At 49.9% G+C, this 26,540-nt stretch overlaps 11 protein-coding genes and 1 non-coding gene across 12 annotated transcripts; 6 read left to right on the top strand and 6 right to left on the bottom strand.

Annotated features, from left to right (window-relative positions):
- The first annotated feature begins 1,286 nt into the window (after positions 1-1,286).
- Positions 1,287-2,128, top strand: BO97DRAFT_404867 (uncharacterized protein). The gene is made up of 2 exons (XM_025695053.1): positions 1,287-1,578; positions 1,701-2,128. Exons 1-2 carry the CDS (start codon positions 1,436-1,438, stop codon positions 2,020-2,022), a joined length of 465 nt encoding a protein of 154 aa, XP_025552496.1. The 5' UTR covers positions 1,287-1,435; the 3' UTR covers positions 2,023-2,128.
- Positions 2,069-3,351, bottom strand: BO97DRAFT_404866 (ubiquinol-cytochrome c reductase iron-sulfur subunit mitochondrial precursor). The gene is made up of 4 exons (XM_025695052.1): positions 2,868-3,351; positions 2,696-2,784; positions 2,489-2,639; positions 2,069-2,441 (listed from the first exon to the last, which is right to left on the bottom strand). Exons 1-4 carry the CDS (start codon positions 3,154-3,156, stop codon positions 2,260-2,262), a joined length of 711 nt encoding a protein of 236 aa, XP_025552495.1. The 5' UTR covers positions 3,157-3,351; the 3' UTR covers positions 2,069-2,259.
- A 921-nt stretch (positions 3,352-4,272) lies between these two features.
- Positions 4,273-5,176, top strand: BO97DRAFT_404865 (putative short chain dehydrogenase). The gene has a single exon (XM_025695051.1). It carries the CDS (start codon positions 4,292-4,294, stop codon positions 5,093-5,095), a length of 804 nt encoding a protein of 267 aa, XP_025552494.1. The 5' UTR covers positions 4,273-4,291; the 3' UTR covers positions 5,096-5,176.
- Positions 5,177-5,241: 65 nt separating this feature from the next.
- Positions 5,242-5,313, bottom strand: BO97DRAFT_t108. Its single transcript has one exon. It is a non-coding gene; the product is annotated as a tRNA-Arg (tRNA).
- A 428-nt stretch (positions 5,314-5,741) lies between these two features.
- Positions 5,742-6,851, bottom strand: BO97DRAFT_423548 (thioredoxin-like protein; the record flags this gene model as incomplete). Its single annotated transcript, XM_025696890.1, has 3 exons — positions 5,742-6,423; positions 6,494-6,684; positions 6,747-6,851. 3 exons carry the CDS (start codon positions 6,849-6,851, stop codon positions 5,742-5,744), a joined length of 978 nt encoding a protein of 325 aa, XP_025552493.1.
- A 2,022-nt stretch (positions 6,852-8,873) lies between these two features.
- BO97DRAFT_449988 (uncharacterized protein) lies at positions 8,874-9,806 on the top strand (the record flags this gene model as incomplete). The annotated part of the gene is made up of 1 exon (XM_025698894.1): positions 8,874-9,806. One exon carries the CDS (start codon positions 8,874-8,876, stop codon positions 9,804-9,806), a length of 933 nt encoding a protein of 310 aa, XP_025552492.1.
- Positions 9,807-12,917: 3,111 nt separating this feature from the next.
- BO97DRAFT_404864 (pepsin-like aspartic protease) lies at positions 12,918-14,996 on the top strand. Its single transcript, XM_025695050.1, has 3 exons — positions 12,918-13,541; positions 13,593-13,890; positions 13,971-14,996. Exons 1-3 carry the CDS (start codon positions 13,368-13,370, stop codon positions 14,876-14,878), a joined length of 1,380 nt encoding a protein of 459 aa, XP_025552491.1. The 5' UTR covers positions 12,918-13,367; the 3' UTR covers positions 14,879-14,996.
- Positions 14,997-15,216: 220 nt separating this feature from the next.
- BO97DRAFT_413342 (uncharacterized protein) lies at positions 15,217-15,970 on the bottom strand (the record flags this gene model as incomplete). The annotated part of the gene is made up of 5 exons (XM_025696282.1): positions 15,217-15,309; positions 15,413-15,430; positions 15,580-15,636; positions 15,697-15,892; positions 15,954-15,970. 5 exons carry the CDS (start codon positions 15,968-15,970, stop codon positions 15,217-15,219), a joined length of 381 nt encoding a protein of 126 aa, XP_025552490.1.
- Positions 15,971-16,329: 359 nt separating this feature from the next.
- Positions 16,330-17,741, bottom strand: BO97DRAFT_449962 (MFS general substrate transporter). The gene is made up of 2 exons (XM_025698893.1): positions 17,128-17,741; positions 16,330-17,066 (listed from the first exon to the last, which is right to left on the bottom strand). Exons 1-2 carry the CDS (start codon positions 17,321-17,323, stop codon positions 16,660-16,662), a joined length of 603 nt encoding a protein of 200 aa, XP_025552489.1. The 5' UTR covers positions 17,324-17,741; the 3' UTR covers positions 16,330-16,659.
- A 910-nt stretch (positions 17,742-18,651) lies between these two features.
- Positions 18,652-20,558, top strand: BO97DRAFT_343013 (fungal specific transcription factor domain-containing protein; the record flags this gene model as incomplete). Its single annotated transcript, XM_025691690.1, has 4 exons — positions 18,652-19,352; positions 19,452-19,829; positions 19,898-20,139; positions 20,218-20,558. The coding sequence occupies 4 exons, from the start codon at positions 18,652-18,654 to the stop codon at positions 20,556-20,558; spliced, it is 1,662 nt and encodes a 553-aa protein (XP_025552488.1).
- Positions 20,559-21,947: 1,389 nt separating this feature from the next.
- BO97DRAFT_404862 (uncharacterized protein) lies at positions 21,948-22,554 on the bottom strand. The gene is made up of 2 exons (XM_025695049.1): positions 22,397-22,554; positions 21,948-22,334 (listed from the first exon to the last, which is right to left on the bottom strand). The coding sequence occupies exons 1-2, from the start codon at positions 22,444-22,446 to the stop codon at positions 22,106-22,108; spliced, it is 279 nt and encodes a 92-aa protein (XP_025552487.1). The 5' UTR covers positions 22,447-22,554; the 3' UTR covers positions 21,948-22,105.
- Positions 22,555-24,299: 1,745 nt separating this feature from the next.
- Positions 24,300-24,669, top strand: BO97DRAFT_423543 (uncharacterized protein; the record flags this gene model as incomplete). The annotated part of the gene is made up of 2 exons (XM_025696889.1): positions 24,300-24,530; positions 24,622-24,669. 2 exons carry the CDS (start codon positions 24,300-24,302, stop codon positions 24,667-24,669), a joined length of 279 nt encoding a protein of 92 aa, XP_025552486.1.
- Positions 24,670-26,540: the final 1,871 nt, after the last annotated feature.

The following is a 26,540-nucleotide window of genomic DNA, read 5'->3' as shown; positions in this document are numbered from 1 at the left end:
CATTCATATACCCGGCAGTAGATTAAGCGTATGCAGCCACGGCCACGACTTTCCCGTATTCGTGTTGGAGCTGAATGATCATCTGCTCTTGCCCGCTCATACTACAAACCCAATTCCAGCCTAAACTGATTCTTATTCATATTACATTCTGAGTCTGATTCTCAGTCTACATCTCAATCTGATGTTGAGTTTGACTTCAAGTCTACACCGAGTTGTGCGGCAATTTTGATGGGAGGTACCAGTGACGCCAACGGACGTCAAAGGAAAGCGAAGAGACTGTGTGGGAGTTCATTTGCGGTTTGGGCCAATCCTTGGATAGCATGAGGATGGGAAGCATGGCTACAGCTTAGTTGTCGAGTACCAATGTCAGGGGAGCAGGATGGCACGAATTGTGCGTTCTACAAGTATGCCATCAGCCTCCACCAAAGACACCACCATCGGCCACACCGGGGCGATAACTATTGATGGTAAGGCTAAGGCTCGGCGCAAAGAGGCAGTCCATCATATTTCTAGCTTCCTTGCTAGGAACTAATACTCAGATATGACCAGATGCAGTGTGCTTAGGACCGGTGAAGTGATTGCATAGTAGCTTAATCTTGTCTTGTTACTGTAATTGGCATCATCCGCGTCAGGTGGGAGGAAGTCAGAGCATGTTTCGTCGGTCGCTATCAGGCTACCGGGCTGCGCGCATGTTGATTCCTCTATAATACTTGCGGAGGGGACGAATCAGTGACTCTGGCAAACCATAGTGTTTCAGGCTGTTTCGTGGCTGATTGTGTATGCTGTTTCAGGTTGTCAGGGGACAACTGCGTCGAGAGTACTGCTGATAGACCTACAACTCTTAAGAATGGTGAACCAATAGTCAGAGGAGCGCAAAGTGGAACCTACCCAGTAGGTATGATAAAGCTTGAACAGGAAAAGTCATCCATTTGTTCGTCTGAATGCATTTCTCGGTTCTGCGCCAATGAGGGGAATCATCACAACTTCTGCGATTGAGAAGCAGCCCGGTCGGCAGAGAAATCCACCACCCTAATAATAAAACACCAACCAGCACACCACACCACACCACTGCATCCAGCCACATTCACATCCCTGTTGGCGGTTAGACTATACAATCACTGGTATAGACCAATCACCACCCTGGTCAAGCCTGACGAAGTGACAGCCATCCATGCATCAAATGCGGGGTAACACGCAGTAACACAAAGGTCGCAATCAACAAAGCGTATAAAACCAGGAGAGATACTTGCAGCTCTTGCAACACCCCATCTACTCTCTGTCCCCCTCACAAGCTGCTCGACGAACAAGATCGTAATCTTACCCTCCCTGCCCTTTAATCAGATCAATCTGGTGTCCTCCATCCCTCCAATAGGGCCACTCCTCAACCCATCATCACCTATCGCACTACACTCGTATCCAACCCCCCACGTCCCTAATGTCCACCATCAATATCGTCAAATTCTATTTCCCCAAGCCCTGGCTCGCCAGTTTCCGGGACGATCAGCTACAGTCCTACATCAAACTCGCTTACCTGACGGTCAGTGCGCGACAATCATACCCCAAGGCCGTGCTATTTAGGTGAGCGATCCCCTACTTCGCGTCTAGCTTTTTCCCTCTCTCTCTCTCTCCAGGGGCCGCTGGACTCGGTCGCGTTGTGACGAGAATCGCCGCAACAGCAAGCTAAGTCCCATCTTCATCAGATCCCTGGTCCACCTGCAAGTCAAGAGCGAAGGCTCACGCAAACATCTGAGGAAGGGGACCTGGCACGTGACCCTGTGCTACAAGTCCGAGGACCATCTGGCGCGTGGCCAGCATGTCGCCGCCCATGCCTATGTGCGGGGGAAAGAGGACCTAACCTTGTTGCGCGCCACGTATCGAGGACCGAAGCCGGATTCGCAGCTTAACGCCAATGGGAAATGGTCCTGGGCGGTGGAAGACGAGTCGCATGTTGCGCAGGAGATGGTCTATGGCCATATCTCCACGTCAAAGAATAGAAAGAGGAGCGGAAGAGGTAGGACGTGAGAGTGGTGGGGGCGGTAAATTCTGTGGGGTTTGTTTTATTCTCTGGCTACCTGTTGTTTTTGAGCATGTTGTCATTTCCCGGTGTTATCTGTCTCGCTGTTGCATCCATCTCTGGGCTGGCTTGGTTTGTGTCCTTTATGCGTTTAGAGACATACAGTGATGTGGTGCTCGGGCGCCTCACACATTAGCAAGACATGCAAACGGCTCGAGTCTCTTCTACCTCAATTTTGCTCTCATCTAGCCGATAACCAGGGTGTCCTCCGTCGGAAAGCTATACTGCGGTACCTCAAGGTTAGTCGGCGCAGGGCCTTTGCGCGCCCGTCCCGAGATATCATAGTGCGATCCATGACATGGACAGAACCATCCGCCGAAATCACCGGACTCGCCGATGGGCACACAGCCCAGGTGGGTGCAGACGCCTGGTAGTAATAAGCATCTAATGTCTCAAAATTGGTCGGGTACATACCCAACATGATCAACCACTCCGGCTTCAGAACCCGGTCTTCGTCCGGTTGCGGGTCACGGAGAGTCTGCCAGTCTGTCTTGCGAGCTTCCTCGACCTCATCCTGCGTGCGATGGCGGATGAAGACGGGTTTGCCGCGCCATTTGATGATGATCTGGTCTGCAGTTAGCGTCTGGGTGATTATCACACTTAGCACGGGAACACTCGTACATTCTTCCCCTCCGGAATAGCACCCAGACTAATCTCAACCTTCGCCTGGGCGAGGACATCCGCCGAAGCGGACATGTTTGCCAAGAAGCCTATTCATCTCGAAAGACCGGTTAGATTATCCAATGACCCGATCCTTCCGGAAGATAGTAATCTGAATCATTCATAAGCTCACTCGAAACTGTATCCTTAGCCCCAATGGCCGTCGTGACCCCCAAGGCTCCCGCCATGAAATAGCTGATGTTCTGACGGACCCGTGGTGACTTGCGGGTCTCGTAGTCCTTGAAGCTGGGGACTTTTTGAGTATCGTAGGTACCCCTGCCGGGCGTGACAACATATTCGGGCGTTTCCGCCCGCTTGGGACCAGTGTTGTATCTAATGAGGAGAGTCTTGGAGCTCGGCGCAGGGATCACGGCGCGTGACGGGCTTCGGACGATGGTTCGACTTGTTCGGCTGAAGGACATTCTGGCGGCTTGTGGATGGCTGACGGTTGCTTGCACGTTTCGACTGGAGTTGCAAGTGGAAACAGAAATTGGAAATTTCCGGGCCTCGGTCACGGCGGGATAATATCATCGGGATTGACTTTGTGGTTACGTCAGTGGTAGGTAAGTAGTACTTGTTTGTCGCCGGTGTTGACTTCAATGATTACTCGATTGACTTTTCGGAGCTTGCCCTACACATGAGATACATATCTTCAGCTTTTATGGCACATGCAACCTAAATCGGAGCTTTATTCGGATGAAGCCGGGGCGAATCTCGTTGTCCGGCCTAGATTGTGATGGGCTCCATTTGACCCCTTAGGCTTGAGCTTATCTTGCCCCACATTCTTTTACCCGGTCGATCTTCTGTTCGAGACACGAGATCGGCTTTTTTTGACCTGCGATAGGTGCGACCTCGGACCTAGTCACTGTAGCTGATTAGGCCACAGATCGGCGTAGTGAATTGCATCGACAGGCACGGGGAATGTCATGTCATGTGATGGCACAATAAGCCCTCCTCTTTTTCCTTCTTCCCTGTCCCCCCGATTTACGCCTTCTGTCTCTCTACTACCCCAGGAGCACTCTCCGTGTCTCTTTCTTTATCTTTCTAATTCTTCCTCTTCTTTATTTTTGTATATCGCAGCTGAAGATGCCTGCTTCTTTTGCATATTTGCCGCTAGTCCTTGTTCGAACCAACTCTCCTCTCAACCAGTAATTAGTTTATTCATGCTCCCGACCCCGCGTCTTCGAACAGATCTGTACGCAGGGCGGCAGGCCCTAGTTTAAGTTGCATCCGATTCATACACTTCCAAACATACAAAACTGTATAGTCAAATACAAAGTCACATTTTTGGGGCCATAGCTTAGAACTTGATTCATCATTTGAACTTGTAACCCCGCAATGCGGATAATAACGCATTGCGAGACGCGTATGTCTCCTGGCTTGACCGCAATCACTACCGAACTTCTCTTACCCGATCTCACCTATGGCCGGAGATAACCGATCTCCGGCTCCAAGTCCGGCCCCCATTTCCAATCTACGAACTTATAAGTGAACAAGGAAGTTTCTCACCTGCTGACACCGTAAGCATTCCCCAGCCACGCACGAGCCCCGTTGAACATGACCACCACCATCGTCCTCATCACCGGCGCCAACACAGGCATCGGCTTCCAAATCGTGCGCGCCCTCAGCGACTCCAGCAAACCCTACCACATCCTCGTCGGCGCGCGCTCACCCACCAAAGCCCACGAAGCCATCAAAGCCGTGCAAACAGAATTCCCCACCTCATCAAGCACCCTAGCCCCAATCCAAATCGACATCGAAGACGACACCTCAATCCAGAGTGCCTACAACGAGATCTCAAGCACCCACGGCCGAGTGGACGTGCTAATCAACAACGCAGGCGCCTCATTCGAACTCCAAGCGCAGCCCAACACCCCCCAGTCGGACCGCGAAATCTGGAACAAATCCTGGAACGTCAACACAACCAGCACACAGATCATCACCTCGACCTTCATCCCGCTCCTCCTCCGCAGCGCCAACCCACGCTTACTCTTCCTCACCTCAGGCACTGCAACGCTAGCCGGCACGGAGAACCTGGCTATCGCCGTGAACCGCCCGCCCGCTGCGACCGGGTGGCCGAAACCAGCGCCCCTCGGGGTACCGGCTTACCGGTGCGCGAAGACGGGGCTGAATATGCTGATGCGCGAGTGGCATCGCGTGCTTAAGCCGGATGGGGTTAAGGTATTTGCGCTCTCGCCTGGATTGCTTGCGACGGGGCTGGGCGGGAATCCCGAGTTGATGAGGGCTATGGGGGCGGCGGATCCGGCGGTTGCGGGGCCGTTTGTGCGTGCGGTTGTGGAGGGTGAGCGTGATGCGGATGTTGGGCGGGTTTTGACCAGGGACGGCGTTCAGGAGTGGTGAGGTTCGTATGTGTAACAGAGTGAACTCCGCGGTATTTCATGCGATGTGGAAAGGGTGTCTAGACACAATTCAGAGCTAGCCTTATAGCCTAAGGAGTATGTCTCCTGAAGCTCTATCTGAGCACAGGAGAAAAGTGCAAAAAGAAATGACCTACGCAGGGCTCGAACCTGCAATCTCTTGATTCGTAGTCAAGCGCCTTACCATTGGGCCAGCAGGCCAGCTGTTGAAGAAGGCCTTTTTTTTTGTAATATAATCTTGTGAATGAGGGCTAGTAGATCAAAACACACCGGGTGCCACGCTGTGTTGTTCTTACCAGATCGGGAACCTGTGCTCGATCAATCCAAGGTTCGTACCAAAGTTTCCAAATAAGCAAGAAGAAATATTACAATTACCTGAAAATGAAGGCAAATATTTCTGAGCGGTTACATTCACTGTTCTAGTGCAGAAAGAAATCTCTTGAGTTTTCAGAATGGTTAATGGTTGTTATCTTTCTTTTCTGATATATATTGCTCGCAACAACTTCAGCTTGTACAACGAAATGTGACCTGTGCTGCCTAACTAGACCACACGGACCAAGCCACTGTACGGATAGAAACGAGACAAGGTATACAGCGTAAACATCGAGCTTTGCACACAAGAATGTCTCTTATTGTTCACGCATGAACGTCAGACAGCCTTTCAAGTAGTCCTCCATGGCAATCAAGTCTGCAAGCGAAACAATCGTTCCGATGTAACCATCCGGCCGCAGCACAATCACAGCGCCTTGTTCTGTGTCTATCCCATACAGCCTATATGCATCATCCACAGCCAAGCCATCATATAACCTCATCTCCGAGTAACGTTTGACTGACGGCGGAAGAGCAACCCAGTCCGGAGGACATTGCTCCGAAGGGTATATAACAAACTGCTCGATCAGTCCGCTCGCGAATTGAGGAAGTATCGTCTCGCCTATGCGCTGTAGAGCCCGAGCCGATGTTCCATCAGGGCTGAGCAGGTCCGACGAGGTCAAGCACAGTATCCGAAAGCGGCCATTCGAGAACATTTCCGACCACTTTGTAAGCATAGGAAACAATTTTATGTACCAGAAGTTCAAGAGTAGTGAGTACCCACCATCATGCAAATCGCAATAGGCACCATCTGCATAACGCTTCACCCGGACATTCGGTAGCCTGGTTCCAGGCGCTAATGTGGGTTGATCCGACGTGGAGGAGACAACCAGTCCAGGTTTTCTTGAGATGATACTTTCTGAATACTCGATCCCGCATCCGCTGGAGAATGGGTTTGCCTCGTGGTAACAGCCCACGATTTCATTCGCCTCTGACGAGAGGCTACTTTTGCACAGCGACATTTCTATGACGGCAGCGAATTTGGCGGCGTACCCTCGATCCAAACTCGTACAAATGGCGGCCATCATCCAGGATCTTCCCGGCGAGTCCTAGGGATCGAAGCACCTCCAGCGCCCGGGGTTGCAGGCCGTCAGCATGGCCATTCTGCACCCGTGTTGCCCTGGCATCGATATACAAGACGGATTCGGCCGTTAGGCCGTATCGGGCCAGGAGAAAGGTCAAGAGTAGCCCTGCCGGGCCAGCCTGGAGGGAAATGTCACTTGTAGTTCATACAGAATCAGTGACAGTGTGGACGAGCGACTTACGCCGACGACAATTACCTCGTATCGGTCGTCTTCGTGTATTCCCGCAGGCTTGGGTGATAGTTGAGGCAGCGGAAGCGCAGCGAAAGGGAATAGCCCCAGATCCATGAATGAACCGAAAGGAAGATTCTGGGTAACAGGCTGGTGCGATGTTGGCTCGTCGATGATTACTTGAAATGATTGAACCGTTTGGATATATTGCCTGCGATCAATGACCCATGCCAAGGGTCCCTGGACCTATCTTGAAGTCGTTATGCTGGCCTTTACTTCCAAACCAGCCCCAATCCAGAAACATATTGCCTAGCTAACAGAAATGACTTTGCTGGATCTTTGGTTTCTCACGTTCATGGTGGGTATTGCAGGACGCTGGACCTAAGTAGCCACCGGAGTGGGCTCTCTTTGTCACTGCTCCCGAAAATGCCACATCACCATCTTCCCGATGCTGTGACTTGACCAGTCACAATGTCATTCTGATTGGAGGACTAAGACTCAGGTACTGATATGAATAGGGGCTGTATCTGTGAAGATTGTGATTTCTAGAATTGTTTTGCAGCTTGTATCCGCTTGATTACGACCGGGTCGGCCTGCCTCGCCGATGCCGCCCATTGTGTTGGTCGTGGGTGCTCCGAAAATTTGCGTATATCACCGTTCTTTGACGGTCTAGAAATGTATGTTTACATATAACTCTATTTTACGGCGACGGCAATGTCACTCTTCGGAAGAAATTTCTCTCAAAAAGAAAAAGTTGATTATCTCATTACCAAGTATCCTACTCTAGGTCTTGATCTCGCGCTCCTCTTTTTCTTCCTTCTCATTCCTCCAGCTCACCTCAAAGCCACGGAACCCCAGCGTCAGATTCTGCAATCCCCAGCACGGCATGATCACATTGACCACATATTTATCGATGAGAGCCCGGTCTTTCTCCCAGTCCAGCACCGTACCTTCGGTGATTTGTTAGAATCATAGGTTGACACATGTTGAGACTCCTCTTGCGTTGATTGATGAGATTCATTGCCATGAGAGAGATCTTGTCCTGCTCCGATAGTCTCCCGGTAAATCCGCAGCCAGAGACCACAGCGGATGATGCCGAACTGGACCTTTGTCTCGGGGTCCTCCTCGCGGTAATACTTGAAGTGTGCCCTCATAACCTTCTCGTACTCTGGCCATTCCACACTGTGGATTTGTGTGTCCTTAATGTTGAGGTTGATGAAGCGTACGGGCTTGCCATCAGACTTGTTGTTCTGGGGTGATGCTTCCATTTTCCTCTGGTACTCTATTTCTCGGACGGATTCGTGACCAATGGGTCTCGGAAGCTGTCTGGGGAAGGAAGGGCTTAAGGGGAGGTGGATCATTCAATGGAAGTGGAAGTGAGGGATGGTGTTATTTATACGAGGGTGAAACGTGGGCTAGGTGGTGGCTTTATCAGACAACAGGCACTTTTCTGTAGGCAATAGGAGATTATCTGTTCTGGAAGATCTATTTGAACTCAACTGGGACTAACGAGGAAAGAAAGTCGCTGTAAAAATATGTCTTATTCCTTGTCGGGTTCACAATGGATTGAACAATGCCATTGTTAATGCCCATCGATAGCTCTTAGTGTCGGATTAGACGAGTTCAGAAATCAATCAAGCATTCATGATTGCTGTAGTAAAATATTAGCATAACACATCGGAAAGGGTCCTAAATAATGCGAGCAAATAGATTCGTTACTTGTTTCTGATATAACTCGCTTACTTTGGTCCGTTGGTAACGTACAACAAAATCATTAACTGTGCCGGGTATAAGCCCAAGCAGCATGCGAATTCAAATAAAATCTTACAGTGGAATAAGGAGGTATCCACAATTTAGCTTGAGTCTTCCATCATGGCATGTTCGGCATGAAAGAGAGGAACCTAGTTATTTGATACTGCCGAGATCCACAAATCCGGTATCTGTTAAAGGTATGTCTCTGTATAACGACCGGTAACAGGTGCGAAATGCCCGTTGCTTCTCGCTTTACAAGGATATATATAAAGTTGATGCAACCTATATCGACTGTTTTCGCTCTTCAGGCCAGTCACAGCGTGTGACTTCTTCGTTCGACAGGAGAAATTACCCTCACACGCGACTGGTGCTGACACGACCGTCAGGATGTCCAACGACTTTGACCCGAACCGCCCGAAGGCCGAGCAGCTGGCGAGGGAAGTCTCCAGCGCGCTCGACCGTGCTGGCATTCACCACATCCTATGGGGTCAACTGGCCTTCAGTGTGTACAGCGGGAACTTCCCTTGCAACCATATCGACTTCGTAGTTCCCAACGAGGACCTGGACCGAGCATGCAACAACCTAGACAGCACGAACCTCCCTTGCGTCACCGACAACCCCAGCTGCAGCTACTGGCTAATCCCCGAGGGCTCGCACGCCGAAAGAATCTTCCACATTGATGCGCTGAACGCGGACGAGGTGCTCATCCACTTTGACATCCGCATCTTCCCCATGTCCTGGGCGTTGCCGGGCTATCAGCAGATCGCATATCGCACTTTCACTGATGTCATCGACCGTAAGGATCTTATTCTATGCTCCGATCAGCGTCTCAAGGGCCGCTTTATCTACGAGCGCTACCCGATCCGTATGCTCGCCCCCGTCCACTATCTCCAGTCAATCATCTCCCGCTATCTGGGCCTTGGTTCCGGGTTGGAGATAATCCGGCAGTTTCATAGGGAGGTGATCACTCCCCTTAACGAGGAGGGAGACACCTCCGAAGGTTTCTGCATGGAGAGTCTCCACTTCTCGTACAACATCATGCTGTATTCCATTCTGCATAGCCTTGATGAGAATGAAATCAAGGCTACTGCCGAGGGGGTGCAGTCGTACCTCAACGCGTACGAAGCTCATTTGTCGCAAATGCAAGAGGTAAGAGAGGGGCTGGAGGCTGTAGAAGAGGCGGACGAAGAGGATGAGGAGCCAAACGAGTCGGAAGAGACGACCAGTGATGACGAGCAGTCGGACGAGGCGAAAGATGAGGAGCAAATGGAGGATGTGAACGGAGACGAGACGCAAGTGGATGTGATGGATGTGGAGTAATCGGTGTGCCTGTAATTCCAGAGCTTTCCTATAGATTCAATTTAACTAAGGCTTTTTGTCATATTTTGCATGTAACTTGCTGTAAAACTCATCACGTCCCTGTCATCGTTGAATTGTTCTTGACGACATTATTAGTGTTCCTAGTGCGCACTGAAGAGCCGACAGGTTCAGTCCGCCTTTTTATAGCATCTGCTACTGAGCGGCAATAGCGGTTAACGATCCAACCTTAGAAATTGATACTATTTGCGGCCCTTTGGTTTAATTCCGAGTAAGAAGGCGTCTGTCGCCCATAGCTGCTGTGTGATGTTCGTCTCGTATGACAAAATTGACCTCGTGTTTCGAGGAAGCAGCGGAAATAGGCTCTTTGGCTTTTGAGCATGATTTCAGCATTTGTGTTTGCCTACTGTTGGAATATCATCCCTACTAGCACCCCCTCTCCTCATCCTTGAGCATGTTTACTGGCTCCATATATACGATGATACACATTCCTGAAACCCTCCGATTCTAACCGACCAACGCCTTTCAGCTAACTCCCCGCAAGCCGTGGCTGACGACACCCTGACCAGGATACCAGGGCTTTGCAAGTCCTATACAATTCATCACAACTATCTGTTGACGCAATGCATGTCTGTGCAGGTTTACCAGGTGGCGAGTCTATGGTGTGATTGGTCTAGTTGTACGAGTATGCGACTAAGGATTTTGCCAACGACGAACTTACAATTCAGTCTTGATTCATCTAGAGATCTCATGGCCTTTGCCAACCCTTGCCCCAGACCCAATAAACGGATCATGGACCGCAAGGCATGACCGATATTAACATCAATCAGCTTCTAACTTTGCATGCATACATATGAGTGGATTGTATTTGCTAGGAGTAGAACTGCAGCTAAGAAAAAGCAAGCCTCGCCAAGCCTGCCGAGTAACCGCAAATGGTGGCCTAGTGATATGCAATTAATATACTGGCCATGAACACATTACGAACACGTCTCACAGCTAAATCCCTGTATGCCAAGGCCGGCAATGTCAACTTCGTCCTCGTGCTGTGAGAATCCCAGTGCCGTGCTAGCTTGGGACGAAGAGAATTGACGATCGGAAGCGCGGCCTCCAGGTAGAATTATCAGATGATCAATACGAATCGACCAATCGAGGTCACTAGCATCGTTGGGCTAGGCTAGGGAGGCGAATAAATCAAGTGATGAGATTTTTGCAGATTCAAAGCCAACTAGAAGGTGTCGCTTCTCGCGCGCGATCATCCGCTTGAACGTGCATGCTACACGAACTCGCATAAGTCTTCCATTCCTGGGAAAAAGTCTTGGAGATGCAATACAGCGGGATGAGCAGGTAACGATCTAGGCCTCTAAAGATTAATTTGAAGTAGACTTAGATAATGTATCAACAAGGCTGCGAGTTTCTTCGTGTATTGCCCTCACTGGACATGCCACTACATATATGGTCCCGCGGGATTAGAAAGAACACAGTCTTAGCTTTCAAAAATCTGGGCCCGGCTGCGGGGGTATATCGGTCAGCCCGGTATCAAGTAGTGTATTTGGTCTTATGTTGCGCTCAACCTCGTCCAACACAGGCCTCTATGGACGGATACCAGACTTCCTACGTGCATGAGAAAGGGTGTGGCAAAAGAGACATAGGCACAGACGGCTTTCGCTGGGTTGTAAGAACACATACTGAGCAGAAACGTGGTTTATAGAGTGGATAGACACGTCCGCAACCCATCTATTCGCATCCATTTTGATTAATTGCGCAAGAGCTATCCGGATGGCATAAATGTCATAATATAGACCTGACCCTGCAGGGAAGCAATCTTCGGTTTAGACTCTTCCTTGATAAGTTGAGGAATGGAAGATTGAATATGTTCCATATTTTGTTAGATATTCGGAATCCTTAAGCTCCGTATGTAAATGATAGTAACAAATACTAGTCGCTATGTTGAGAAATAGAGATAGAAAAAGAGCAAAAACATACAACAGAAGGGATTCGCTGGTGGTCACCCACCCAACTACTAACCTCCCGGCGTGTGGCTTAAGTACGGCTGAGCGGACGGGAAGCCCTGTTTTCCACACCCTGTGGTCGTATGTGGTTAGTGTACTATTGTAGCAAAAAATAATGGACTTTGAAGATACTGTTGAAAGAGGTTCACTACGAACCAGAGCAATTCAGCAATTGCTACCAGGTCAGCCGCTGATCATAAATCATCGACACGGCGGTTAAATTCAGCTACGGAGAGCATATGCCTAACATCCCCATCTGCAGTGAGTGCTAGAGGCTACAGTATCTGGAAGTTCCTGGCCGCATGGTCGACTCAGGTACATTGCCTGGTTCAGGAGACGACATAATTGAATTTCAAGTTTTATCGCGCGATAACCACGGTTCGGTTCAGACGAAGGAACTACAATTCTTGTGCAGTATTGAGTGGTAAAGACAAAGCAACCGGGCTCCGCCTCTTGGCTATGCTATCACCACCTACGTCGATCTGGAGGGACCCTGCATACCCAAGTAACACAACGGTGAACGCGCCCCCCCAGATCTTGCATCTTCAAAGCTTTGGGGAGTAATTTCTCGAGGCTGACTTTGTACTCCGTAATTTCCCCTTAATTGATCCACTTTACCGGTCGGATAAGGGCAACTCCCATTGGCCTCGTGGTGGCTGCACCCCACTATGTTGTCAGAGTTTTCGGCCCAAGTCGGGTATAGAAGCCCCGCGATACCGAGCGACTATCGATCCTAGCTTCCGAGACTCCGAGCAGGTGGCAACCAGGGAGGAAAGAAAAGCCACAGCCGCAATCTTTCTTGTTTCCTGCGACTATTACTAGATACGTATCTGCCTGGGCGCAGTCTGGCAGGAAAGTCTCCACACAGGGAAAGAGAGCCGGCCACATGGCCTTCCAGTCCGTGACGTCTGCTGGCGTCACAGTCCTCTTCTCGAAGATCCGTCAGCAAATTCTCCGTAAGCATGGAAATAGAAAAAGAAAAGGGGGAAAGACGTACGGTGGGTCTTCTGGGCAGGCAACAGTGAGTCAACAGAGCTAAAAGGTTGACCTCATCTCGCATATTCGTACTCATTCGTGCTTACTTGGTACTTCTTGTGCTAGGGTTCCCTGCTATACATTAGCCGCCGCCTGCGACCTCCATAAAGGGCTTAGATCCCCCACGCCTCCCAAGTCTCCAACGACGAATCTGCCTGATCACTTTGTATCCCCGAGGATCCTGTGGGCTGCCAAGCAGAGCCTCCGCCTTATCGTCCCACCGGAGGAAGTCAAATCCTAGAAAAAAAGGGTCAAAGGGTCAAAAGGTTCAAGTGCAAGGTTACATAGCCCCAGAGCCAAGGGATCTTGTCACTGTTGTGGCTTAGTTTAGCCCATAGTCTAGCGGAGCCCCGAGACTTGCCACTGAATTCGATTCAGGGACCGTTGATGGTTAAGCGATACCCTGACGCAGTCAAGCTCCCCAACATTTCCGATCGTTCAAAACCCCCTGCGGTGCTACTACACCCTCCTGTTCGATCGACACCGTCACCTACCCTGCCAGTCAACCCAGTAGTCGATCATGAAGAACACGCTCCTCCTCTCCTTGGCCTGGTTATCCCAATCAGCCTATGCTCTCACCCTCCACGAGCGCGCTGAGCCCGCCACAGTCCAGTATGATATTCAACGGCGACAGGCCTCGGGTCACCATCGGCACAAACGATCTAATCCCGTGTCATCGGGGATCACCAACAATGTGAGCTCCGCGTCGGCTTCGTGAAATGATGGCTGCTAACAATGACTCTAGGAAGTGGATTACACGATGACCCTTAACCTCGGCACCCCCAAGCAGCAAGTCGAGGTGATCTTAGATACTGGCAGTAGCGACCTCTGGGTAAATGCGCACAACTCAACCTCCAACAACCCTTATGGCGATTTCGATGCATCCTCCTCCTCCACATACAAGTACGTCAACGACGACTTTAGGATTGAGTACGTGGACGGAAGCGCAGCAATCGGAGACTATGTGACAGACACTGCCTCCTTCGGGAACGTGACTCTGACGAACTTCCAGTTCGGCGTCGCCGAAAAAAGTAGCACCCAACGTGAGTATCAATCCCGTACTCGCCCCGCCTCCCCTCCTCTCTCTATCTTCGCTTTAACTGACCCTGTATCTCGCCATCAGAGGGTGTACTTGGTATCGGGTACGCGAGCAGCGAGTTCGCCGAGCTGATAGACCATGAGGAGTACGCGAACCTTCCAGAGGCTCTCGTGAACCAAGGCTACATCCAATCCACCGCATACAGTCTCTGGCTGGACGACATCGACGCGGGCAAGGGCACGATCCTGTTCGGCGGGATCAACACCGCCAAGTACATCGGCAGCCTCCACGCCCTACCCATCCAAGCCGAGCAAGGCGAATACACGGAGCTGACCGTCAGTCTGAGCGGGGTGCATGTCACCAAATCCGGCAAGGAGATCAGCATCAACAACACCGCGTTGCCGGTCCCGGTCGTTCTGGACAGCGGTACCTCGCTGACCTACCTGCCTACGGGGACCGCGCTGGACATCATGAACGCGGTGGGCGCCGTCTACTACGAGAGCCAGGGGCTGGCGGTTCTAAGCTGCGACAAGGCGGACACGGACTATGAGATCGTTTTCGCCTTCTCCGGCTTCAACCTCTCCATCAATCTCGGCGACCTCCTCGTGGAATCCGCCTTCGGGTACTGCGCCTTCGGCATCGCCCCGGAAATCCCCGGCAGCGACGGCGTCTACCTGCTCGGCGACACCTTCCTGCGCAGCGCGTACGTCGTCTACGACCTCGCCAACAACGAGATCCACCTCGCCAAGACCAACACCAACCCCGGTCCCGACCATATCCTCGAGATCGGCGCGGGAACCAGTGCGGTACCCCAGGTGACCGGCACCGCGAACACCCAAACCGCGGGTGCCACCACCGCCGCGGCGACGGGCCACTCGACCGGTAAGAGTGACTCGGAGGATAAGAAGGAGAACTCGGCGGCTGTCTCGCGCAGTGACCTCGCAACTCTCCTTCTGGGGTCCTCCTTTGTGGTCCTGCTCTTGGGTTTGTAGATGTTCGATTTTTCGGGATGGCCCTTGTTCCCTCTCCCAGTGTATATATTCTAGAGATGTTTTCACGATGATGAGCGGCATCCATTTTTATCTATGCATTTAATACACATATGATCACAGAAGCTGTCCGCAGCAGTTCATTAGATTGGAATTGTAGTTGGCTCTACTAACATATGGGACGGAGCGCATGATGCCGTCGCGAGAATCTGTAAGCAGTGAGTTTTGGTGGACGGGTACGATGTTCAACCACCTTTTTCTAGCGGGAAGAGAAGAAGCTGTGGCACTGTCACGGAATGATAGTCACGATACACAACTTTCCAGTTGACACCTTCCAGGAATCACCGAAATCGAATGGTGAGGCATCGGGGGACCGTGGGGCTATTTCTAGAGACGGGGTGTGGGGCACGGTGGATGAAGGCGATAAAGAAAATCTAATAGGGGAACAGGATCAAGTGGTATGATCTTAAATTCAGATCATTATAAAGAAAACTAGAGGGCTTTCAAACAGCCTCAAGAAGGCCTTTGTCAACCCACCTTGTCGTCATAGCATAACTATGAAATAGGAAAGAGGTGCACGCTCGTCGAGGGCTTGGGGGTATGCTCCGGGAATAGGCGGCTCAATTATGTTCTCGTCAAGGCTGAAGCGAGAAATTTCTCCGGAGGAATACTGCGCCTCAATCTCGTTCATGGTAGCGACTTACCTCCGTGGCGATAGTCTGGTATTCTGGTGTCGCTCGCGGCCCCAGTTCAGTGATCCGCTGTTTCCAGAATTGCCAACGCTTCATATTGTGGTCTCGCCTGAATCCTCCCTCGCTTACCTTCCTGAGAGGGCCAGGCTTGCCCCAATTCTCGTTCACTCGCGGGAGATAACCGTTTTCCTGGAGGTAGGGGTAACCGTAGATCGTAACCCCTGCATGGAAGATATAAGCCCGCGCAGCGGCAATAGCGAGATCGATCCTGCCATCATCATAATAATCATCCTCTGCAGACTCATCGCAATCACTCTCAGCATCACTGCAGATATTCCCCCAGTCGGTTTCTTATGCGAGTCTGAGATTATGAAGAGGGTACCTACCGTCCTTCCACAGGCATCGTTCAAACATCTGTGTGGTAAAGGCAAGAAGGTTGGGTTGGTTTTCTCCATCAGTGGCAGTCTTTCCGGAATTGTCATTGCAGTAAAATGTGGAAAAGGTGACACATGTTGCAGTATCTCAGCCCTAACCGAATCTGCAATTCAATCGTGAACAATAGCATGGGGACTGACCCGCCGGATGTGATGGCCAAAGAAATAGAAGATGTATGGGATCAATCAAGGCCAAGGCGGCACTGATGGCCCCAAGGATGGTTAGGGTGTAGCGACTCAGAGCATGACATACCACAGTCGAGTCTCCGGGCGAATTCAACCTAGCGTTTCCTGCTGTTTCTTTGCAATGCGCCAGACGAATGGGATTTGGAATACAAAATACAATTAAGGTTGAGCCGATGAAGACTGCAATCCAGGTCACGTTGTTCAGACCCTCAAAAAAGTGATAGATATCCTCGAAGATGAACCTGTTTCCCTCGAGGAACAATAACAAGATGATGTAGATTGCGATCAAGTTAGATGAGATCAGGACAATGATCGGCTCGGTGATGATCCGAGCAAATAGTCGGGAGGTCGCGATCTTCAAGCGTTATCTGAGGGAAAACTCACGGACTTTAGCCGGTCCTCTCCAGTGTTGCTGTCCGGAGTATTTGCGCAAAGCTGCGGCTTTCCAGGTCAGGAGCGTATCCTGGTGGGTCTATTGCTGAATAAGATCATGATGATGAACTTCAACCCGCCAAAGATCAGCATAATCCATTCCAGCCATCGCCACCCCGATGGTGGTAGGGATATAACTTCCAATGACTTGTCCAATCATCGTGCCATTGGAAACAGGAATGATATAAATAATGAAGCCATATGTTTTCTGCAGTGGGTCCCAAAGTTCGGCGACGGTATCTCCAACAAAGGTGAGGGGAGTTGCTGCGAACAGTCCAGCCAGGACACGGAAAATGAGGTGACTTTGAATGTCAGGTGCAAGACCAGCTGCCATGATTTGGATGGAGAATATAATCATCGTCACCATGTATACCATGTTTCGTCCGAATGTTTCAGAGAACGGTCCTGATATGAAGGAGCCAATCCCGAAGCCGATCATGAAAAGGGCTAGTAGTTGTGAGTTTAGTGACCAGGCCACAAGAGAGACGGCAAATAGATAGGTACATACCGGTTACTAAAGGCCCCACCACCTTCGAGACACCACATTTCTCACTACTCTGCGGAACCCCGACGGAATCTATGGCGGATGCTGCTGTACACGAAAGCCCAATTAAAGCAACCAGGATCGTTATCCCAGCCTTGCGTCGTGGGCTGTATTGGCTTTGAATCAAATGTATGTCATAATCGTCCCATCCAACTACCATGATCTGTGACTCTTGTGCTGGGGCTTCGCGTTTGTCATTGGGGTTTATATAACAAGGGAGGAGGGGATTAACTGTCGTGCATTTTTGTTACAATCTCACTTTTGCTGGGAACATACCTGACGACTGATAGAAAGAGGAGTCATTTTGAGACTTGTCGTCTGCATTCCACGTGTCTTCCTCTTCCCTTGCAGATACCTCATACTGTCGCTTGACAGCTTGGTGGATTCTTCGATACAGCAGGTAGGACTGCATTTCAGATTGTATCAGAGAAGGGAACCAACTGAGACCCAGCAAGATGCGACACTAGACTATTTTCCTTTCTACTCTTGGGAGTGGGCTCCTCATAATATATGCCGATGTCTGAGAAAGGAATTCAGGCCTGTGAAGAGCGTGCGATCCTAGACGTACCGGATAAGTGCCATTGTGACTGAATTATAATTCATGATGGATATAGGGTCAGCTTGCCACGTAGAGCTGAAAACAGCCAATCAGAGCATTATCCGTCCGAGCATCCCAGACGCCGGGCGGCAGCGGAGCATTGCCTGATCGGTTGGCCTTTCTCCAGCTTTCCGATTGTTCCGGGACAAACAGTGCAAACAGTCTCTTGCTGATGAGATCACTTGCCTTGCCCTCTGACGAGCCTGAGGCCTCTCAGTGCTCTGCTCACCGCCCTCGTCGCCTTGTTGATAGCCTCGTTTCCCTGAGTTCCTTGATAGCCTTGAATATCACCCTTTTCCACGCCTCTCAGAGGTGTCTCCAGTTCCCTCACCCTCCCTAGATACTCGTATATCAATTTCTTGCACCGGGGCCTGTCACTGATAGCGACCAGAAATATCCTACCTACCGTCTGAACTCACGTTTTTACATGACATAGCTCATCTCAAACGTGAAGAAGTCCGATTGGTAAATTCCACCCCAAGACGATGAATTCATCCGCTGGGACCTATACCGCCCAACGGAAACGTCAGAAGATATCCGTGGCGTGTGTCCCCTGTCGCCGCAAAAAGATAAAATGTGATGCTGTCCATCCAAGTAAGTTTCTACTTGAGGCCTGTACCGACCATTGTCACTTCTGATGACTTTTGTCCGCACCCGAAGTCTGTACAGGCTGCCAAAGGAGCACTGACCAGGAGCAATGCTTGTATACTTCGAGAAGGGCGAGTAAGCACACAACGCCAGTTCTGGGCCCGCCTAGTAAGTCAGCAGCCATGTCAAACGAGACAGGCAACGTCTTGGACAGCATTAGCTCCGGTCATGCTACTCTGTCGGGGGGCGAGGTCGCTTCAGTACAGCCCCAAGTCCGCCCTGCGCCATACGGGGTTGATACCATGACCGGCATGCTAGGGGACACAATGCATACCGGCGAACAGTTCGGAAGCAGCAGTGCAGGCACTTTCATGAAGCTCATTCAGGCCGCCGTCAAAGGTACCGATCATTCAGCCGAGCAACCATTGCAGGATGATCCCGCGAGGGTTGCTGTCCCGCACTCCTTGGATGAACCCCCTGTTTCCAGCTATGGTGAGCCGTCTCTCATGGTCCTCCCAGCAAGAGACCTCGCCGACTGCTTGATTCAAGCCTATTGGGAATGCGAGTGGTCTCTGTATCCCATCGTAGACCGTCCTAAAATCGAGGCAGTGTACCAGACGGCTTGGGACGCTGGAGGGCCTCATTGTTCGCCAACTACCCTGAGCCTGATCAACCTCTGCTTCGCGCTTGGGTGTGCGTATTCGTCATTGATCCCGCCAAAAGATCGAAAGATAATGAGTCAGGACTTCTTTACGCGCGCAGAAGCATTGTACCATCGGATTCAGTACATTCCCTCGCTAGAAAAGGTCCAATGCCTCTTGCTCTTTAGTATCTATCTCCAGAGCACCGATCACGTTTTCCGATGCTGGATGGCGGTTGGGGAGGCCATTCGCATGGCACAGAGCTTAGGTATCTATCAAGACCGGCCTGCTTCCTCTCGTGAGCCTGCGGCGTACAGAGAGAACAAGCGTCGCACATGGCATGGCTGTGTATGGTTAGATCGGTATGGTTCCCATCCGTGCCTGCTTCATCTCCCTCGCGCTTGCATCTCGGCATCTACAGGAGCACCTCTCAGTTAGCTTATGGCTGATGTCACATCTAGTGTTATGTCCGCTACCCTTGGGCGTCCGGGTATGATTCCCAAATGGCTGTTCAACTCTGTTCCACTGCCAGCAATGATCGACGACGAGTTTCTGGATGTGCAGACAACGAGCTCAGCTATCCGACCAGACGGCAAACCCTGCACCCTAGCCTTTACTGTCAAGGCATTTGAGCTCTACCAACTGTTCGACGACATCCTCCACAAGATCTATCTGAGCTCTACCGGAGGGGAAGACTTTGAAAACAAGCTCATCCCTGCTCTAGATTTTGACCGGGAGATCCAAGCTTGGGAGGATTCCCTGCCAAGCCATCTCCATTATCATTCGAGTACCACGCGTGACGGGCTCATTGACCGACAGGCAACAATCCTGAGGATCCGGTAAGTATCGAAACATCAGGTCACTTCTCTCGAGCCGTGCAAGGGTGGCACTAAGACTACACACACAGACTGCTACACATGCGGACAGTATCACTCCGTCCGGCTCTGATCCGGCATTGCAAACCTGGTGCTCCTACGTATACCATGAAGCCGCAGATTCCCACCCGTTCCTTTCTCTCCGAAGTCATGTACTCGGAGTCTTCAAGGATGTGCTTCCAATTCGCACACGAGCTCATCAATCTATTCGACGCGAAATTGGACGCGGAAACGATGACCGGCCCTCTTCCTTCATGGTGGTATTCGGTCCTCTGTAAGTAGACACTCTCCCTCCTCCATGCGTCATATCCCTGGATTCCCTTGGTTTCTCACAATATGTTCTCTTGTCTAGATGTGTATACTGCTGCGACCGTGATTCTCGTCGAGCGTTTTCTCGAGACCAAAGAAAGCATTCCCAGGCAGAGGTCCAACGCAGTGCGGGCGTGGGATACGGCCGTTCGCATCCTTCAATCCTACAGCGTGGTGGCTGACTCGGCCACCAAGTGCCTCGTTGCTTTGGAAGCGCTGTCTGAGACCCTTTGTTGTGACCAGCAGGGTGACACAGCTGGCAGTGGTACAGGAGCCAATGCTGAAGCCCGCAATCGAAATTTGTTTTTAGAGATGACACAACTGCTGGGCGAGAAGACTAGTGTGCCGCCCTTTGATTTCGATGACTTTCTGTGGCTGGGATAAGAGAACAGCCCGTCTGCCTTTGTCGCTATACTATTGTTTTCTTTTCTCAGTTATTCTGCGCTTAGTAGACGATTATAGCGCAACTATGGTGCTCGTATTATTTCGTCCTTGGTAGCGAAGGCATTGCTCTGAAGGTATATTAAGGGTACGATTATACATAGCGATCGCCCTGGAGGTATTACCCCCTGGAACAAGAGTTCGCCTCAATGAGGCGCTTAATAGATTGGCATCAATAGTCTTTTGTATGATAATCCTTTTTCCTGCACGGTGCAAGAAGACAAATAAATACGTGGTCGCTGATTAGGATTTCATTATCTAATAATAAGCATTTGAACTGTCTTCGCGACTCCCCGATTTCTCTTCTAAGATCTACTACCTGACCTGTTGCATTTGTCCATATGGCCCATGTGTCGTTTGAGGAACTCCTCTTTAGCTCCCTGGGAGGGGTGAAGTACTCCTTGTCGTGATGCCGATGTTGAGAGGTAGTAGAGCGGTGCGAGATAATAGGGATCGAAACGGGTCTCGTAATTCGGAAAGAGGTAATGGTGATAGTGGTAGTAGTTCTGGTGCTTGCAGCCGAGGGAGTGAAGCGCAGAGGTGTCTGTATCCCAATTCGCAACGAAGCCATGCTGAAGCTATAGTATCGTGTACTCTCTGTTATGCTGAAATTGTGATCAACGTTCCCTGTCATTCCCGTGAGCATGCTTTATATTCATCACCATCTACCATATTGCAACCATCTCTGCCACATGGACTTGCAAATGCGAGTCATGACGTGTGGTCTGGCAGGAGGTGAGTTCGTATGACGAAATCACGAAAACTGGACCCGAAATCGAAGATCTGCGAGAAAGGGCCAGATCCCGCAGTCGGCCGGCGAATTCGGTGTCTGGATGCTTTTTTGGATAGGTCAGACCCCGATATCTGATCAATGCGGCCAATCAACAAGCAATCCGGCCGATCAAAGGTCTGACAACCCGGACGTAAAGACTTTTGATTGGTGCGATAACAGCTCGGATAGTAGCCCCGAAGTCTATCTAAGTATCTAAGAATTTTGAGGTTGTATATTAGTTCTTCTCAGCCAAAGTCGGTTGTCGCCGGCCCTACCTAACGTAGGCCGGTTTGCCACTTCACGCACAGACTCCCCGCTGCTCTATCAAACATGACTTGGAAGGCAACTTCATAGCCGCAGGGCTTGGCCCCGCAATCACGAAATCCAAAGTCTTCGACTTGCGCAGGACGTAGGGTCTTCAGGCTCCTACTGTTTACCCTGCTAGTTAACACCCCCTAATTAGCCATAAACTCTGTCGATTATGTCCGAGAGATTTGAAGCGCTCAGATAATATCTCAATGAAAAGGCTACTTTTCGCATTGCTAGTAAGAGATCTATATCACTAACATGCCAGATTGTTACTCATTCTAAAATTAGCATACATGTATGTACAGAAACAGAACAACTCTGACTGGAGAAATAAACACTGAAGCTATTCCTCTCACTCCCTCTCCTCCTGTTCTGCATAGTTCTCTTTTCTTCTTAAGAATATTCGAATTCAATCTCGGGACGGCCAAGGCGAAGTAAGGGCGTCATGCGGCGCCCGCGCTGAATGCTTTCCCTCACTTCCCTTCATACACTCCACGTCATTCTCCGAAACCACCGCCGAGCGACCATATTTATATGATTCCTCGGCCGCGTTGCCCTTTGCCCACTGGAAATATCGAAAGGTAAAGTAGGTACCTCCGACGACTCCTACTATCGAGGCCACGCTATACTTCAAGTTTCTAGCCAGAATAGTATCAGCATCATCCTCACAAGGTATTTGAGATTCGTGCATCTGTTTTACCTTTTCATCACCGCGAGGGGATCCGGTACCTGTGCTCTGTTCATCGGCATACGAGCTCGAGACTGCTGGTTACTGGTGAATGGGTCGCGAAGTGGAAGAATTTCAAACAGTAGACATATACTCTAGACAGAGAGATTGATATCTAAGCTGATCTGATATTTCCAACGGTCTACTTAAACACCCTCGAATACAACCTTATATAAAACAGCAGGGCGGAAGTCATGACCTCAGAGGTGGAGGAGTTGCCGTTACCCGGCGACATTCCGAATATTGAGGTGGCCAATGACTAGTCTATCCGCGAGCGAGTCCCCTATTGCCGTGCTTGCCGATCATTACATTTTTAACGTATGCATATCATGAATCATGGGACTTCGAACATCTATCAAGTGAATTGCACTACTTAGCTTTGAGGACCTGATGACTGAGTCGGCCCGAGTCTTATCTTTGGGGCTCCTCAAGCCATCGGTGGGAGATAAATTGAACAATACTGGCGATAAACCTTTATATAACCCGTCGACCTGGGTCAAATGAACCTGACCTAATGAGATCTAAATCATGCAAGGGATAATTTGATAGTCACGCGATCAGAGTACAATAGCCGGTCTCGATATCTGTAAGATGCTCTTTATTCGCTGTACAATATATCGCTCATCTTGAATGACCCAGTAGACCAGGCAGCTCACTTTGTTCGGTCTGATCGGGCCAGAAACAAACGTGACAGGTTCCTATTGATTGCTCTATAGCCATGGTGAGGCATTCAAAACGGAACGAAGTGCTGTCGGTCATGATTTTGACAATCAGAATGGGGAAGAGTGCTTTGACCATGTGGGCAGCAAAGTATCGGCTATCCCCAGCAAATACCCCTGGCAGTAACATGACGTCACAGACGGCAACAATTGAGGATCGGGCAACTTGGCAGCGGTCAACTCTTTATTGCAGTCAAATGATCACTCACAGGAAGGCGGATAAGATATCCGTGTTTTCTGGCAATTCTAGCTGGGGTATAGCAGCCTCACTCGTGCGCAACGTCGACCAGAGTATTATATTAGATGGTGAAATATGAATTGACTGACTCAAGCATAGTTTAGCAAGTACTGATCCTGTTCAGCTCAGCCCAAGCATTTTTTGTCATTCGCATAGGACAATTATGATTCTGCTTGGTGTATATCCCCCGATCTTGGACTTCTAAAATCCTTGAATCTCAGCCCAATGGGACTATCTCGTTTGAAGAAGAAATAGTAAAGCTCTGGATCAGATAAAGCTCTATTCTACGACACTTGGAACAGAAATTTGGTACTTGTTAGCAACTGTATGCATCTCTACTCATCAGAGCATTACTCTTTCATCAGGCCAGCAATAGAAACATTCACCAGACACACAAGAAATCATGCTATTGAGTGGTAAGACTAGGGAGCAGATAAACTGTCTCAAACTTTATTTGTTCTACCTCTCCGCGCCTTGGCTGATAGTTGTATTGCCGATCCATCCGGGCAACCATGAAGTTCAATTTGACATTGCTTTGTACCACTGCCGAGTAATAGCAAAATAGACTAGGTGAGATGTGAATAGAATAAACGTCTCTTACCACAAGCTTAACTTTAATTGACGAGACTCGCATTTGACCACAACCTACAGCACTGGTCCATGTTCTGATTTCCCCAACTACTGGATATGACCAATGATATTATCGCAGCGCATACGTTTTTTTGCTCACAATTCTTCTGCGTGCGATCAACTACTTTCAGACCTAGTGATTGATTTGATAGCACTTTTTAGTTTCAGTGGTATATTATGTTGTCCCATCCCCCTCTTCGAATTTGATCGTATATCTACATCTCCCCACGGCAAAGTCTTCACTCAGTAACTCAGCACTTCGACTCAACACCCACAACACTAGTTCACCATGCGCACTTTCCTGCCGCTTCTCTCTGCGACTATGGCATCCGCCTCCGCCTTGGCTGAACGCGGACACGACGGATTTATCTGCAGTGTCGGCAGCGTGAAACCCCTTTCCTTTTCTTATAGAGGTCTATATGATAATGCTACTCTTTTATTGACTTATTTCAATGCTAAGATCTCCGACGGCTTTATTATTGAGGGCGTTCTCAAGCATAACTGCGACTGCCCCGACGGTGTAGGTTCTATGCCAACATTGAGAAGCTTCTGTACTATATCAAGGCATCATGGACGAAGTATGTCCCTTTCTACCACTAACCTTTTCATAGGATTTTCATGTCGGATACGTTAGTGCTCCCCTGGGCAACATTCAGTAGGTACCAGTGGTTGCATTTTCGGAGTCTGACAGCGCGGATTTGCTTGGTCCGGTGATTCGAGCAGCAAGCTCGATATCTACTCGCGCGAAAGAGGCAAAGAGGGAGGAACGTAAGCGGTACCATACTGTGGTTGGTGCCGCCTGGATAGGTGTCTTATTTTATACATCTTCTAGGATTAATCGGTTCGAATATTATCGTTCAGTTGCTTGTATTCTGTTACTGAGCATTATCAAATCACGTTTCGGAATGGCTTCTTCGCCGGTTGGTGCCCATATCCTTCAGCCAACATGAGGCAGTACCATAGAGAATACATTTTGTGGAACTATTTCATATCATTGGCTGAATTGCAACCGCTTACACACATTCCACCCTATATGTCGACCTTCCTCATACCGCCAGCACTCAGACCTGCTTTGGAGATGGGCATATCCAGTCATCTATTCCCCGAGCTTTGCATCGTCGGATGATGGAACGATCATGCGCAAGCTTGCGGTGCTGGTCCGTCGTACGGAAAACACGTATTGGGTATAAGCCGTTGTCGTGGTGGATGGCGGGTTTTGCTTCCCTATTTCAGATACCTTTCATTAGGCCTTGGCTGAACTACAGACTAGGTGTACATTCGGTGGTCACACGGAGACTTCATGTGATAGAAATGAAACTTTGTCACAACTCAAAATAACGTATACACAGATGGCAATAAGATTTATGGAAACAGATTCGATCTCTTCGCCGAGAGAATCATGATGTGAAGTATAGCGTGCCCCGACTCCATCACTTCCTTAGCTTTCTGTCCTTCTCAGCCAAGCTTTTATCCAGCTCTGCAATACACCGTTGTAACGTTGAGTTGCAATTCGAAAGCATGGCTTTGAGTTCCTGATTTTGTCGGTGCATGGCAAGGAAGGAGCGTTGCTCTGATGGCTTGGAGGATCGAAGTCGGTGGTCGGCAGTCAGAGAGGGCATGTTATTGTTGCTTTTCACCGTTGAACTTTTCACTGGTGGCTTGGTGTTTGTCTGCCCACTATTAGCCTATGTTGATATGTTCCAATTCTCGCAACATCTTACCTTCGTTTCTTCACTCATCCTTTCTGCAACTAGACTGGGAGATTCAACTTCGCCTATTGCTCTGTCAACAATTATGCCGCTTAGTTCTTATGGCGGATGCTCTTATCTCTTTTGCTGAATTAGGTCTCATGACAAGCCAGATGCCAGTCCGTAAGACCTCTCTAATATATCCAAGCCAATACCCTGCCAGTCAGCGGATGAATAAGCAATTGACAGGATATACATAGAATCACTATACCGCACTACCCTGCCCATGACCAGGATGATCCCAGCTACAGCTTGAGAAGAATAAACGTAGGGCCTATCGCGGCACCATCCTCGGCTAGACCACCGGGTAGATACAGACAAAAGTACCGAGCCCCTGAATCGCAAAATGAAGGCAACCAACGACCAACAAGATCTCTGTCAGGTAAACACTCCAATCAAGGCCGCCGCATCACTTAAGCCTTCTTTTCACGCTGGCTTATACGCACATGGGAACTCTGTTTCGCCCCTAGAAGCAAACACCCCCTCTGAAAGGTGGCATAGCATCTCTGTTGAGGATACTTTTGCTAAGGAATATCCGGGTTTCCCGCCCTAAGCGCTCCATGCCGGCAACTGATCGGTTTCGGCAACTCTGCCCGCGCTGCATGAACCCAACGTGTCTGATTTCCTTGTTTGCTTCGGTACTTATCCTTGCGAAGGAGTGTTCTCGCCTTGCTCGACTCCCACGCTTGTGAAAAGCATTTTTATCTTGTTGTGTGGTTGCTTTTTCGCTCAGGAGCCGAGTCGGTTGTTGTTTACGAGTCCGTACGGCTGCCCCTGGCGGC

The sequence above is a fragment of the Aspergillus homomorphus genome, assembly GCF_003184865.1.
Source record: "Aspergillus homomorphus CBS 101889 unplaced genomic scaffold BO97scaffold_13, whole genome shotgun sequence".
Classification (NCBI taxonomy): domain Eukaryota; kingdom Fungi; phylum Ascomycota; class Eurotiomycetes; order Eurotiales; family Aspergillaceae; genus Aspergillus; species Aspergillus homomorphus.
The sequence above is the reverse complement of the archived record's forward strand: the minus strand, read 5'-3'. Positions and strand labels throughout refer to the sequence as shown.

What these genes read in the sequence shown, in the direction of transcription:
- BO97DRAFT_404867 (XM_025695053.1), top strand. Translation starts at nt 1,436, where the DNA reads ATGTCCACCATCAATATCGTCAAATTCTATTTCCCCAAGCCCTGGCTC. An exon ending in CCCAAGGCCGTGCTATTTAG is followed by an intron (nt 1,579 to 1,700) that starts GTGAGCGATCCC and finishes CATCTTCATCAG; the next exon opens with ATCCCTGGTCCACCTGCAAG.
- BO97DRAFT_404866 (XM_025695052.1), bottom strand. Translation starts at nt 3,156, where the DNA reads ATGTCCTTCAGCCGAACAAGTCGAACCATCGTCCGAAGCCCGTCACGC. An exon ending in GGCTAAGGATACAGTTTCGA is followed by an intron (nt 2,785 to 2,867) that starts GTGAGCTTATGA and finishes CGAGATGAATAG; the next exon opens with GCTTCTTGGCAAACATGTCC. An exon ending in CTATTCCGGAGGGGAAGAAT is followed by an intron (nt 2,640 to 2,695) that starts GTACGAGTGTTC and finishes ACTGCAGACCAG; the next exon opens with ATCATCATCAAATGGCGCGG.
- BO97DRAFT_404865 (XM_025695051.1), top strand. Translation starts at nt 4,292, where the DNA reads ATGACCACCACCATCGTCCTCATCACCGGCGCCAACACAGGCATCGGC.
- BO97DRAFT_404864 (XM_025695050.1), top strand. Translation starts at nt 13,368, where the DNA reads ATGAAGAACACGCTCCTCCTCTCCTTGGCCTGGTTATCCCAATCAGCC. An exon ending in CATCGGGGATCACCAACAAT is followed by an intron (nt 13,542 to 13,592) that starts GTGAGCTCCGCG and finishes CAATGACTCTAG; the next exon opens with GAAGTGGATTACACGATGAC. An exon ending in CGAAAAAAGTAGCACCCAAC is followed by an intron (nt 13,891 to 13,970) that starts GTGAGTATCAAT and finishes TCTCGCCATCAG; the next exon opens with AGGGTGTACTTGGTATCGGG.
- BO97DRAFT_449962 (XM_025698893.1), bottom strand. Translation starts at nt 17,323, where the DNA reads ATGGTAGTTGGATGGGACGATTATGACATACATTTGATTCAAAGCCAA. An exon ending in GGTGGGGCCTTTAGTAACCG is followed by an intron (nt 17,067 to 17,127) that starts GTATGTACCTAT and finishes CACAACTACTAG; the next exon opens with CCCTTTTCATGATCGGCTTC.
- BO97DRAFT_404862 (XM_025695049.1), bottom strand. Translation starts at nt 22,446, where the DNA reads ATGCCGATGAACAGAGCACAGGTACCGGATCCCCTCGCGGTGATGAAA. An exon ending in CCCCTCGCGGTGATGAAAAG is followed by an intron (nt 22,335 to 22,396) that starts GTAAAACAGATG and finishes TATTCTGGCTAG; the next exon opens with AAACTTGAAGTATAGCGTGG.